At 49.7% G+C, this 13,734-nt stretch overlaps 1 protein-coding gene across 1 annotated transcript in view; it reads left to right on the top strand.

Moving 5' to 3' along the window:
- Positions 1 to 13,734, top strand: part of LOC119735302 — a gene marked incomplete at its 3' end in the record, with an annotated part of 45,625 nt that overhangs the window by 7,655 nt on the left and 24,236 nt on the right. Inside the window, exons 5-7 of the mRNA XM_038209000.1 lie at positions 10,584 to 10,844; positions 11,108 to 11,404; positions 12,206 to 12,532. Of these exons, the coding sequence (XP_038064928.1) occupies positions 10,584 to 10,844; positions 11,108 to 11,404; positions 12,206 to 12,532 (885 nt within the window). The remainder of the gene's footprint in view (positions 1 to 10,583; positions 10,845 to 11,107; positions 11,405 to 12,205; positions 12,533 to 13,734) is intronic.

Genomic DNA, 13,734 nt, shown 5'->3' on the forward strand with positions numbered 1-13,734 from the left:
CTCCATCCTCCATTCTTCATCCTCCATCCTCCATCCTCCATCCTCCATCCTCCATCCTCCATCCTCCATCTTCCATCCTTCATCCTTCATCCTCCATCCTCCATCCTCAATCCTCCATCCTCCATCCTCCATACCCCATCCACCATCCTCCAGCCTCCATCCTTCATCCTCCATCCTCCATCCTCCATCCACAATCCTCCATACTCTATCCTCCATCCTCCAACCTCCATCCTCCATCCTCCATCCTCCATCCTCCATCCTCCATTCTCCATCCTTCATCCTCCATCCTCCATCCTCCATCCTCCATCCTCCAACCTCCATCCTCCATCCACCATCCTCCATCCTCCATCCTCCATCCTCCATCCTCCATCCACAATCCTCCATACTCTATCCTCCATCCTCCATCCTCCATCCTCCATCCTCCATTCTCCATCCTTCATCCTCCATTCTCCATCCTCCACCTCCATCCTCCATCCTCCAACCTCCATCCTCCATCCACCATCCTCCATCCTCCATCCTCCATCCTCCATCCACGATCCTCCATACTCTTTCCTCCATCCTCCATCCTCCATCCTCCATCCTCCATCCTCCAACCTCCATCCTTCATCCTTCATCCTTCATCCTTCATCCTCCATCCTCCATCCTCCATCCTCCATCCTCCATCCTTCATCCTCCATCCTCCATCCTCCATCCTCCATCCTCCATCCTCCATCCTCCATCCTTCATCCTTCATCCTCCATCCTCCATCCTCCATCCTCCATCCTCCATCCTCCATCCTCCATCCTTCATCCTTCATCCTCCAACCTCCACCCTCCATCCTCGATCCTCCATCCTCCATCCTTCATCCTTCATCCTCCATCCTCCATCCTCCATCTTCCATCCTTCATCCTTCATCCTCCATCCTCCATCCTCCATCCTTCATCCTCCAACCTCCACCCTCCATCCTCGATCCTCCATCCTCCATCCTTCATCCTTCATCCTCCATCCTCCATCCTCCATCTTCCATCCTTCATCCTTCATCCTCCATCCTCCATCCTCCATCCACAATCCTCCATACTCTATCCTCCATCCTCCATCCCTCATCCTTCATCCTCCATCCTCCATTCTCCATCCTTCATCCTCCATCCTCCATCCTCCATCCTCCATCCTCCATCCTCCATCCTCCATCCTTCATCCTTCATCCTCCATCCTCCACCCTCCATCCTCCATCCTCCATCCTCCATCCTCCATCCTTCATCCTTCATCCTTCATCCTTCATCCTCCATCCTCCATCCTCCATCCTCAATCCTCCATCCTCCATCCTCCTTCCTCCATCCTTCATCCTTCATCCTCCATCCTCCATTCTCCATCCTCCACCTCCATCCTCCATCCTCCATCCTCCATCCTCCATCCTCCATCCTCCATCCTCCATCCTCCATCCTCCATCCTCCATCCTCCTTCCTCCATCCTTCATCCTTCATCCTCCATCCTCCATTCTCCATCCTCCACCTCCATCCTCCATCCTCCATCCTCCATCCTCCATCCTCCATCCTCCATCCTTCATCCTCCATCCTCCATCCTCCATCCTCCACCTCCATCCTCCATCCTCCATCCTCCATCCTCCATCCTCCATCCTCCAGCCTCCAACCTCCATCCTCCATCCTCCATCCTCCATCCTTCATCCTCCATCCTCCATCCTCCATCTTCGATCCTCCATCCTCCATCCACCATCCTCCATACCCCATCCACCATCCTCCAGCCTCCATCCTTCATCTTCCATCCTCCATCCTCCACCCTCCATCCTCCATCCTCCATCCTCCATCTTCCATCCTCAATCCTCCATCCTCCAACCTCCATCCTCCATCCTCCATCCTCCATCCTCCATCCTCCATCCTCCATCCTTCATCCTCCATCCTCCATCCTCCATCCTCAATCCTCCATCCTCCATCCTCCATACCCCATCCACCATCCTCCAGCCTCCATCCTTCATCCTCCATCCTCCATCCTCCATCCACAATCCTCCATCCACAGTCCTCCATACTCTATCCTCCATCCTCCAACCTCCATCCTCCATCCTCCATCCTCCATCCTCCATCCTCCATCCTCCATTCTCCATCCTTCATGCTCCATCCTCCATCCTCCATCCTCCATCCTCCAACCTCCATCCTCCATCCACCATCCTCCATCCTCCATCCTCCATCCTCCATCCTCCATCCACAATCCTCCATACTCTATCCTCCATCCTCCATCCTCCATCCTCCATTCTCCATCCTTCATCCTTCATCCTCCATCCTCCATTCTCCATCCTCCACCTCCATCCTCCATCCTCCATCCTCCATCCTCCATCCTCCATCCTCCATCCTCCATCCTCCATCCTCCATCCTCCATCCTCCTTCCTCCATCCTTCATCCTTCATCCTCCATCCTCCAACCTCCATCCTCCATCCACCATCCTCCATCCTCCAACCTCCATTCTCCATCCTTCATGCTCCATCCTCCATCCTCCATCCTCCATCCTCCAACCTCCATCCTCCATCCACCATCCTCCATCCTCCATCCTCCATCCTCCATCCTCCATCCACAATCCTCCATACTCTATCCTCCATCCTCCATCCTCCATCCTCCTTCCTCCATCCTTCATCCTTCATCCTCCATCCTCCACCTCCATCCTCCATCCTCCATCCTCCATCCTCCATCCTCCATCCTCCATCCTCCATCCTCCATCCTCCTTCCTCCATCCTTCATCCTTCATCCTCCATCCTCCATTCTCCATCCTCCACCTCCATCCTCCATCCTCCATCCTCCATCCTCCATCCTCCATCCTCCATCCTTCATCCTCCATCCTCCATCCTCCATCCTCCACCTCCATCCTCCATCCTCCATCCTCCATCCTCCATCCTCCATCCTCCATCCTCCAGCCTCCAACCTCCATCCTCTGTCCTCCATCCTCCATCCTTCATCCTCCATCCTCCATCCTCCATCTTCGATCCTCCATCCTCCATCCACCATCCTCCATACCCCATCCACCATCCTCCAGCCTCCATCCTTCATCTTCCATCCTCCATCCTCCATCCTCCATCCTCCATCCTCCATCCTCCATCTTCCATCCTCCATCCTCCATCCTCCAACCTCCATCCTCCATCCTCCATCCTCCATCCTCCATCCTTCATCCTTCATCCTCCATCCTCCATCCTCCATCCTCCATCCTCCATCCTCCATCCTTCATCCTTCATCCTCCAACCTCCACCCTCCATCCTCGATCCTCCATCCTCCATCCTTCATCCTTCATCCTCCATCCTCCATCCTCCATCTTCCATCCTTCATCCTTCATCCTCCATCCTCCATCCTCCATCCACAATCCTCCATACTCTATCCTCCATCCTCCATCCCTCATCCTTCATCCTCCATCCTCCATTCTCCATCCTTCATCCTCCATCCTCCATCCTCCATCCTTCATCCTTCATCCTCCATCCTCCACCCTCCATCCTCCATCCTCCATCCTCCATCCTCCATCCTTCATCCTTCATCCTTCATCCTTCATCCTCCATCCTCCATCCTCCATCCTCCATCCTCAATCCTCCATCCTCCATCCTCCTTCCTCCATCCTTCATCCTTCATCCTCCATCCTCCATTCTCCATCCTCCACCTCCATCCTCCATCCTCCATCCTCCATCCTCCATCCTCCATCCTCCATCCTCCATCCTCCTTCCTCCATCCTCCATCCTCCATCCTCCTTCCTCCATCCTTCATCCTTCATCCTCCATCCTCCATTCTCCATCCTCCACCTCCATCCTCCATCCTCCATCCTCCATCCTCCATCCTCCATCCTCCATCCTTCATCCTCCATCCTCCATCCTCCATCCTCCACCTCCATCCTCCATCCTCCATCCTCCATCCTCCATCCTCCATCCTCCAGCCTCCAACCTCCATCCTCCATCCTCCATCCTCCATCCTCCATCCTCCATCTTCGATCCTCCATCCTCCATCCACCATCCTCCATACCCCATCCACCATCCTCCAGCCTCCATCCTTCATCTTCCATCCTCCATCCTCCATCCTCCATCCTCCATCCTCCATCCTCCATCCTCCATCCTCAATCCTCCATCCTCCAACCTCCATCCTCCATCCTCCATCCTCCATCCTCCATCCTCCATCCTCCATCCTTCATCCTCCATCCTCCATCCTCCATCCTCAATCCTCCATCCTCCATCCTCCATACCCCATCCACCATCCTCCAGCCTCCATCCTTCATCCTCCATCCTCCATCCTCCATCCACAATCCTCCATCCACAGTCCTCCATACTCTATCCTCCATCCTCCAACCTCCATCCTCCATCCTCCATCCTCCATCCTCCATCCTCCATCCTCCATTCTCCATCCTTCATGCTCCATCCTCCATCCTCCATCCTCCATCCTCCAACCTCCATCCTCCATCCACCATCCTCCATCCTCCATCCTCCATCCTCCATCCTCCATCCACAATCCTCCATACTCTATCCTCCATCCTCCATCCTCCATCCTCCATTCTCCATCCTTCATCCTTCATCCTCCATCCTCCATTCTCCATCCTCCACCTCCATCCTCCATCCTCCATCCTCCATCCTCCATCCTCCATCCTCCATCCTCCATCCTCCATCCTCCATCCTCCATCCTCCATCCTCCATCCTCCATCCACAATCCTCCATACTCTATCCTCCATCCTCCATCCTCCATCCACCATCCTCAATCCTCCAACCTCCATTCTCCATCCTTCATGCTCCATCCTCCATCCTCCATCCTCCATCCTCCAACCTCCATCCTCCATCCACCATCCTCCATCCTCCATCCTCCATCCTCCATCCTCCATCCACAATCCTCCATACTCTATCCTCCATCCTCCATCCTCCATCCTCCTTCCTCCATCCTTCATCCTTCATCCTCCATCCTCCACCTCCATCCTCCATCCTCCATCCTCCATCCTCCATCCTCCATCCTCCATCCTCCATCCTCCATCCTCCTTCCTCCATCCTTCATCCTTCATCCTCCATCCTCCATTCTCCATCCTCCACCTCCATCCTCCATCCTCCATCCTCCATCCTCCATCCTCCATCCTCCATCCTCCATCCTCCATCCTTCATCCTCCATCCTCCATCCTCCATCCTCCACCTCCATCCTCCATCCTCCATCCTCCATCCTCCATCCTCCATCCTCCAGCCTCCAACCTCCATCCTCTGTCCTCCATCCTCCATCCTTCATCCTCCATCCTCCATCCTCCATCTTCGATCCTCCATCCTCCATCCACCATCCTCCATACCCCATCCACCATCCTCCAGCCTCCATCCTTTATCTTCCATCCTCCATCCTCCATCCTCCATCCTCCATCCTCCATCCTCCATCTTCCATCCTCCATCCTCCATCCTCCAACCTCCATCCTCCATCCTCCATCCTCCATCCTCCATCCTCCATCCTCCATCCTTCATCCTTCATCCTCCATCCTCCATCCTCAATCCTCCATCCTCCATCCTCCATACCCCATCCACCATCCTCCAGCCTCCATCCTTCATCCTCCATCCTCCATCCTCCATCCACAATCCTCCATACTCTATCCTCCATCCTCCAACCCCCATCCTCCATCCTCCATCCTCCATCCTCCATCCTCCATTCTCCATCCTTCATGCTCCATCCTCCATCCTCCATCCTCCATCCTCCAACCTCCATCCTCCATCCACCATCCTCCATCCTCCATCCTCCATCCTCCATCCTCCATCCACAATCCTCCATACTCTATCCTCCATCCTCCATCTTCCATCCTCCATCCTCCATCCTCCATTCTCCATCCTCCATCCTCCATCCTCTATCCTCCAACCTCCATCCTCCATCCACCATCCTCCATCCTCCATCCTCCATCCTCCATCCTCCATCCACAATCCTCCATACTCTATCCTCCATCCTCCAACCTCCATCCTCCATCCTCCATCCTCCATTCTCCATCCTCCACCTCCATCCTCCATCCTCCAACCTCCATCCTCCATCCACCATCCTCCATCCTCCATCCTCCATCCTCCATCCTCCATCCTCCATCCTCCATCCTCAATCCTCCATCCTCCAACCTCCATCCTCCATCCTCCATCCTCCATCCTCCATCCTCCATCCTCCATCCTTCATCCTCCATCCTCCATCCTCCATCCTCAATCCTCCATCCTCCATCCTCCATACCCCATCCACCATCCTCCAGCCTCCAGCCTTCATCCTCCATCCTCCATCCTCCATCCACAATCCTCCATCCACAGTCCTCCATACTCTATCCTCCATCCTCCAACCTCCATCCTCCATCCTCCATCCTCCATCCTCCATCCTCCATCCTCCATTCTCCATCCTTCATGCTCCATCCTCCATCCTCCATCCTCCATCCTCCAACCTCCATCCTCCATCCACCATCCTCCATCCTCCATCCTCCATCCTCCATCCTCCATCCACAATCCTCCATACTCTATCCTCCATCCTCCATCCTCCATCCTCCATTCTCCATCCTTCATCCTTCATCCTCCATCCTCCATTCTCCATCCTCCACCTCCATCCTCCATCCTCCATCCTCCATCCTCCATCCTCCATCCTCCATCCTCCATCCTCCATCCTCCATCCTCCATCCTCCATCCACAATCCTCCATACTCTATCCTCCATCCTCCATCCTCCATCCACCATCCTCAATCCTCCAACCTCCATTCTCCATCCTTCATGCTCCATCCTCCATCCTCCATCCTCCATCCTCCAACCTCCATCCTCCATCCACCATCCTCCATCCTCCATCCTCCATCCTCCATCCTCCATCCACAATCCTCCATACTCTATCCTCCATCCTCCATCCTCCATCCTCCTTCCTCCATCCTTCATCCTTCATCCTCCATCCTCCACCTCCATCCTCCATCCTCCATCCTCCATCCTCCATCCTCCATCCTCCATCCTCCATCCTCCATCCTCCTTCCTCCATCCTTCATCCTTCATCCTCCATCCTCCATTCTCCATCCTCCACCTCCATCCTCCATCCTCCATCCTCCATCCTCCATCCTCCATCCTCCATCCTTCATCCTCCATCCTCCATCCTCCATCCTCCACCTCCATCCTCCATCCTCCATCCTCCATCCTCCATCCTCCATCCTCCAGCCTCCAACCTCCATCCTCTGTCCTCCATCCTCCATCCTTCATCCTCCATCCTCCATCTTCGATCCTCCATCCTCCATCCACCATCCTCCATACCCCATCCACCATCCTCCAGCCTCCATCCTTTATCTTCCATCCTCCATCCTCCATCCTCCATCCTCCATCCTCCATCCTCCATCCTCCAACCTCCATCCTCCATCCTCCATCCTCCATCCTCCATCCTCCATCCTCCATCCTTCATCCTTCATCCTCCATCCTCCATCCTCAATCCTCCATCCTCCATCCTCCATACCCCATCCACCATCCTCCAGCCTCCATCCTTCATCCTCCATCCTCCATCCTCCATCCACAATCCTCCATACTCTATCCTCCATCCTCCAACCCCCATCCTCCATCCTCCATCCTCCATCCTCCATCCTCCATCCTCCATCCTTCAACCTCCATCCTCCATCCTCCATCCTCCATCCTCCATCCTCCATCCTCCATCCACCATCCTCCATCCTCCATCCTCCATCCTCCATCCTCCATCCACAATCCTCCATACTCTATCCTCCATCCTCCATCCTCCATCCTCCATCCTCCATCCTCCATTCTCCATCCTCCATCCTCCATCCTCTATCCTCCAACCTCCATCCTCCATCCACCATCCTCCATCCTCCATCCTCCATCCTCCATCCTCCATCCACACTCCTCCATACTCTATCCTCCATCCTCCAACCTCCATCCTCCATCCTCCATCCTCCATTCTCCATCCTCCACCTCCATCCTCCATCCTCCAACCTCCATCCTCCATCCACCATCCTCCATCCTCCATCCTCCATCCTCCATCCTCCATCCACAATCCTCCATACTCTTTCCTCCATCCTCCATCCTCCATCCTCCTTCCTCCATCCTTCATCCTTCATCCTCCAACCTCCATTCTCCATCCTCCACCTCCATCCTCCATCCTCCATCCTTCATCCTTTATCCTCCATCCTCCATCCTTCATCCTCCATCCTCCATCCTCCATCCTCCACCTCCATCCTCCATCCTCCATCCTCCATCCTCCATCCTTCAACCTCCATCCACCATCCTCCATCTATCATCCTCCATCCCCCATCCACCATCCTCCATCCTCCATCCTCCATCCTCCATCCACGATCCTTCATCCTCCATCCTTCATCCTTCATCCTCCATCCTCCATCCTCCATCTTCGATCCTTCATCCTCCATCCTCCATCCTCCATCCTTCAACCGCCATCCTCCATTCTCCATCCTCCATCCTTCAACCTCCATCTTTCATCCTCCGTCCTCCATCCTTCAACCTCCATCCTCCATCCTCCATCCTCCATCCTCCATCCTCCATCCTCCATCCTCCATCCTCCATCCTCCATCCTCCATCCTCCATCCTCCATCCTCCATCCTCCATCCTCCATCCTTCATCCTCCATCCTCCATTCTCCAGCCTCTATACTCCATCCTCCATCCTCCATCCTCCATCCTCCATCCTTCATCCTCCATCCTTCATCCTTCATCCTCCATCCTCCATCCTCCATCTTCGATCCTTCATCCTCCATCCTCCATCCTCCATCCTTCAACCTCCATCCTCCATTCTCTTCCTCCATCCTTCAACCTCCATCTTTCATCCTCCATCGTCCATCGTCCATCCTCCATCCTTCAACCTCCATCCTCCATCCTCCATCCTCCATCCTCCATCCTCCATCCTCCATACTCCATCCTTCATCCTCCATCCACCATCCTCCATCTATCATCCTCCATCCCCCATCCACCATCCTCCATCCTCCATCCTCCATCCTCCATCCACGATCCTTCATCCTCCATCCTTCATCCTTCATCCTCCATCCTCCATCCTCCATCTTCGATTCTTCATCCTCCATCCTCCATCCTCCATCCTTCAACCGCCATCCTCCATTCTCCATCCTCCATCCTTCAACCTCCATCTTTCATCCTCCGTCCTCCATCCTTCAACCTCCATCCTCCATTCTCTTCCTCCATCCTTCAACCTCCATCTTTCATCCTCCATCCTCCATCCTCCATCCTCCATCCTTCAACCCTCCATCCTCCATCCTCCATCCTCCATCCTCCATCCTCCATCCTCCATCCTACAACCCTCCATCCTCCATCCTCCATCCTCCATCCTCCATCCTCCATCCTTCAACCTCCATCCTCCATCCTCCATCCTTCATCCTCCATCCTTCATCCTAAATTTAATCTTTGAAATTCCATATAAAATCGACCGTGAGTGACCGGAACCTGAAATTTGCGGGAATCGACTTGGTAATACATGATCTTCATTTGATCCCTTGCGCGTAAAATCACGTGATCCTTCCTTACGGTCGAAACCAGAAGTGCCTAATAATTCAAAAGTGGAAAAAGATATGAAATTGCTTTTAACGATTTAAGTGTCTGCCTGGATTAACCTTCAAAAAAAAATAATGGGTGATGCCATAAAGTGTTGAAGCGCCCTCTAGCGGCAGGTTAAAAAACGTTAAAAACGCATTTCCACTTGATGCCTGTGACGAAATTTGCGGTTATCGCTTCAAACCTAACATACATGATGAACTTAATGCAGAAAAGACCTGTGCGCGAAAAAAAGAAGGATGACGTCATACGTCAGACCGGAAGTTATAAAGAAAAGACCTTTAAATCTTAAACAATTGCTAAAAACTCAACCGTGAGAGATATAATCAAGATGTGGCTATATATAACAGAGTTAATATAGCTCTGGAGGTTTCTGGCGATGACGTCACAATGATGTCATCAATTGTCACAGTACAAGCAAATAAATATTTCCATATTTAATTTTTGAAAATCAACATAAAATCAACTGCTACAGATTTGATTTTGTTTATGGCAATCGATACAATATTGCAGGGTCTTCACTTTTGGTTTGAAGTGCAAAATCACGTGACCCTTCCTTCCGGTTAAAACCGGAAGTGCCTTATTAATTGAAATTGGCGAAAGATGCGAACTTGCTTTCAACGATTCGAGTGTCTGCCTAGGCAGTACTGTACAAATTTTTTTTACAGGTGACGTCATCAAATGTTAGAGCGCCCTATGGCGGCTTGTTGAAAAGTCAAACATGGATTTAAACGTGCATTAGTTGATGTATGTGGCAAAGTTTGCGGTATCCCATGGCCCAACACCATGTGGTTGTTCCTACAACCTCTAGTTGTTTTGCTTTGCTTTTCGTGTGCATGCCTGTCTATCTCTCTGTAAATTAGGTATAGATTTTTTTTAAAAATTAACAGCTGCTAATGATTAAAATAAACTTTGTTGTTAATTTAAAAAAAATGTTTGCAAGGTAGGTTGAAATATTTTATCACTCTTTAAGGTCATCTGCCCAGGGAGTGCGTCAGAATTATGAAAGCATAGGCTTCTCATGTTACAATGACGGGAGAAAAAAGGAACGCTAAAATTTATAGAATGGCCATTACAATTACAATCATTTGCCTTGGATCGCCCTCAGGTATAACAGTGTCATACACCAAGTCAAAAGGGAGAATTGTCGTAACCGGCATACCCAGAGCTGACAAAGACAACAGAGCCTGCCTACGACTAGCGGGACGGGACCTGGAAAACGTGTTTGATGTTAGTCTGAGGCCAGATCTGGACTGCATTCAGAGTGACGGCGATTTGGAATACTTCGCCGCCGGCCCGTATTTTGACAACATGCGATATTACCTCTGCCGGGACAAACTGTGCGGTCGGCATTCTTACGTTGCTTACGGTAAGTATGGTCACTAGGACCACCTCTACAGACCTTATTGGTAGAGGACATCCTTTGTTATTCTATATTCGAGGAATGCACAAAAGACTCATGCATATCAAGACGAAACAAAGGCATTGCCCTCCTCTATACATAACGTCTACAGTATCCTGTAAGATGCGACGAAAAACCTACTGAAAACTAAGATGATATTAAAGGATTTTTCGATAAAGATTCCTGTGAGACTTGATTGCGATTTTGATGTTTTTATATAACTTGGGCAGTTTGGGAGCTTTTTGTGACCAAGACCCCATCGGGACCTGTTCTGGAGGGGGATGACGTCACGCTCACCTGTGCCTTCGACATCGGCCTTTCGGGATGGATTGAGTGGCGGCACAGTCTGGATCGGGAAATATCGACCACTCTCACCGAACCGATGTTCACTACGGACAGCAACGACTTGACTTTTAAAGGCGTATTCAGGAACCAGTCTGGTTGGTACCGATGTGCTGGGAATAGTATATGGTCAGACGATTGGAACCCGAATCGATTGTCTGATTGGACTGTTAATGTAGTCTTCTGTGAGTATACAACCATCTCTTCACCACATCCACAACTATCCACCTATTTGGGAAGTGGGAAGTTGATTTGATACCGCTATTCTAGACCTATACATCTTTAGTTTTGTCTATATTCATTGAAATCGCAAGCATAACAACTTGTCCTTTAAGGGATACAAGACCACTTGCAAGGTGCCAGTGGTTACCCAATTTGAAAAATATTGTTAAAATATTTGACAAACTCCATTTTACCCCACAAAAAATAGTGAGAAAGTACATCTTATTGGCTTTTCACTGTAAAAATTTCACGTAATTTGCATACTCTATTCTCAAGTTATGTCTTTTTCAATAAAAAAAGATAACACAACTCGGCATTTACCACTGATCATTGACCGTTCTACGTACCAATGAATGCCTTTTGAGTACAATGAAACGTGGTCGTTTAATCTGTAATACTCAACCAGCTCATTAGCTTTTAATGGCATTCCGTGGACAGCTATACAAATTGGTTATTTTAGTAAAACGTTCATAACTCCTTTAGCATGGATCAATTTCAGTAATTCTTTTTTTTTTTTAGATGAGTGGAGAAGATGCTCTTTTAGATACAATTCATCGATGTTTCGAATTCGATTGCTTTTTAACAAAAAAAAATCATTAATTTGGTAACTTTCTTTTTGAGTCACCCTCTATTTTGAAAGTCTGATAACGTGCTCCGTTTATACTTTGAGAAGAACCCTATTAGTTTTGTCAACGATTCCAACTGAGTACTTTTACCCGATCGTGGACAATATTGTCTTATTTTCCACCTTATGTATGTCACAGATGGCCCTGAAATCAGCAATAAGGATAGAACGTGGATTGGGGCGAACGACAACTACACAGCAACCTTAGAATGCATCATCCAAGGCAATCCCCTCCCCAATGTCACTTGGTACGGTCCAAACGACACCATCATAACCAACGACACAATACCTGACCGGATTTCACTTGAAGATACCATATCAGGAGATGGGGTGCTTGGATATCGTGTCATTAGTCAAGTGGTCTTCGCTGCAGTGGAGAGCAGCACCGATTATGGCATGTACAGGTGTAGGGCTGCCAGCAGCATCGGTACATTTGACGAGCATGAAATACAGCTGAAAGAAACAGGTACATAGCTGAATCGTGTTTGCCTAGACTTATTCTTGTTTTCCAAGGACATTTTGGAAAGAAGTGTTTAGCATCACACACTGCTCGAACTGGTCATTTTGCATGTGTTGGGAGCTTGTTTAAAAGTAAAGTTCTCACATTTCAATACGTATTCCTGATTCTTAAAGGTAACATTCGCCGTTTTGGATAACATTTTGAAATCCGCGTTGTGTAAATTTTTTTCATATCTCACTAAAAGTGCCTCTAGTGCCAAAAACCAACAACAAACAGTCCCGTTCTTGCGTTTCAGATTTCAAACTACCCACGGGACAATTTGCTATAATCCCTCTCCTTTGAAATCTCAAAAGGCAAGTGTCAGATGTTGCCCGGTCTCTAGGTCCTACTGGACCCGATAGTTTTAAGGGCCAATGTGACACTGTTCAAATCAAAATAACCATTCTCTGGGTCATTTCCCGATACCAGAAAACCTTGTCAACACTATCAATGGCACAAAATGACACACCTCGAACATTCCCGATTAACACGCCAAACGGGTATTAAGGCCCGTTATCACGCGTCCTACCAATTAAGGTAAGTCCGTTCAGTGCATTTTGTACTAGAGCTCGGAACAGTCATTCATCTTTGTGTGTAGGAACCCGCGGTTCAATCGGCTACAATATTGTACATTGTATTTGTTAATGATTCGTTTACTGAGCTGCTGGTTTTGTCTAGTAACTTTTTATGGTATAGGACGGCTGGAATTTACTCAAAAAGTGACCAATTTATTATCAAAAATCGTTCTTTGAATAAAAGGAGTAGTGTACAAACGATTAATTTGACTGATTTAGAAAAATAAAGCGCGTGAGGAAGAAATTTGCGTTTCGTGGTCAAAAAGTTGCTCATGGTTACTCGTTGTTTCTTCAAAAGTATGATAAGCCTATCCACTGAGCTGAAACTTCATCAGATTAGGTTTCTAACTATTTTCTTTCGAGGGTCCACGAAATGAAGTTTACTTAGCGCCAGTAGGGACGAGAGTTCAATCCAACACACACACTATAAATGCAACTGTAATCGACTTATCGGGTATAATGGGAGACTTTAATGAACAAAGGGGAGGCGCACATTGAGCGATAAACGATAGAACAAAGACAAGCAGGTCGAAGGTCACGAACGCAAGAGGGCGTAATCATAACTACTGGCGTAGGAATGTTCTACCCCTCTTA

This window comes from Patiria miniata, unplaced genomic scaffold (assembly GCF_015706575.1).
Source record: "Patiria miniata isolate m_02_andy unplaced genomic scaffold, ASM1570657v1 HiC_scaffold_29, whole genome shotgun sequence".
Taxonomy (NCBI): domain Eukaryota; kingdom Metazoa; phylum Echinodermata; class Asteroidea; order Valvatida; family Asterinidae; genus Patiria; species Patiria miniata.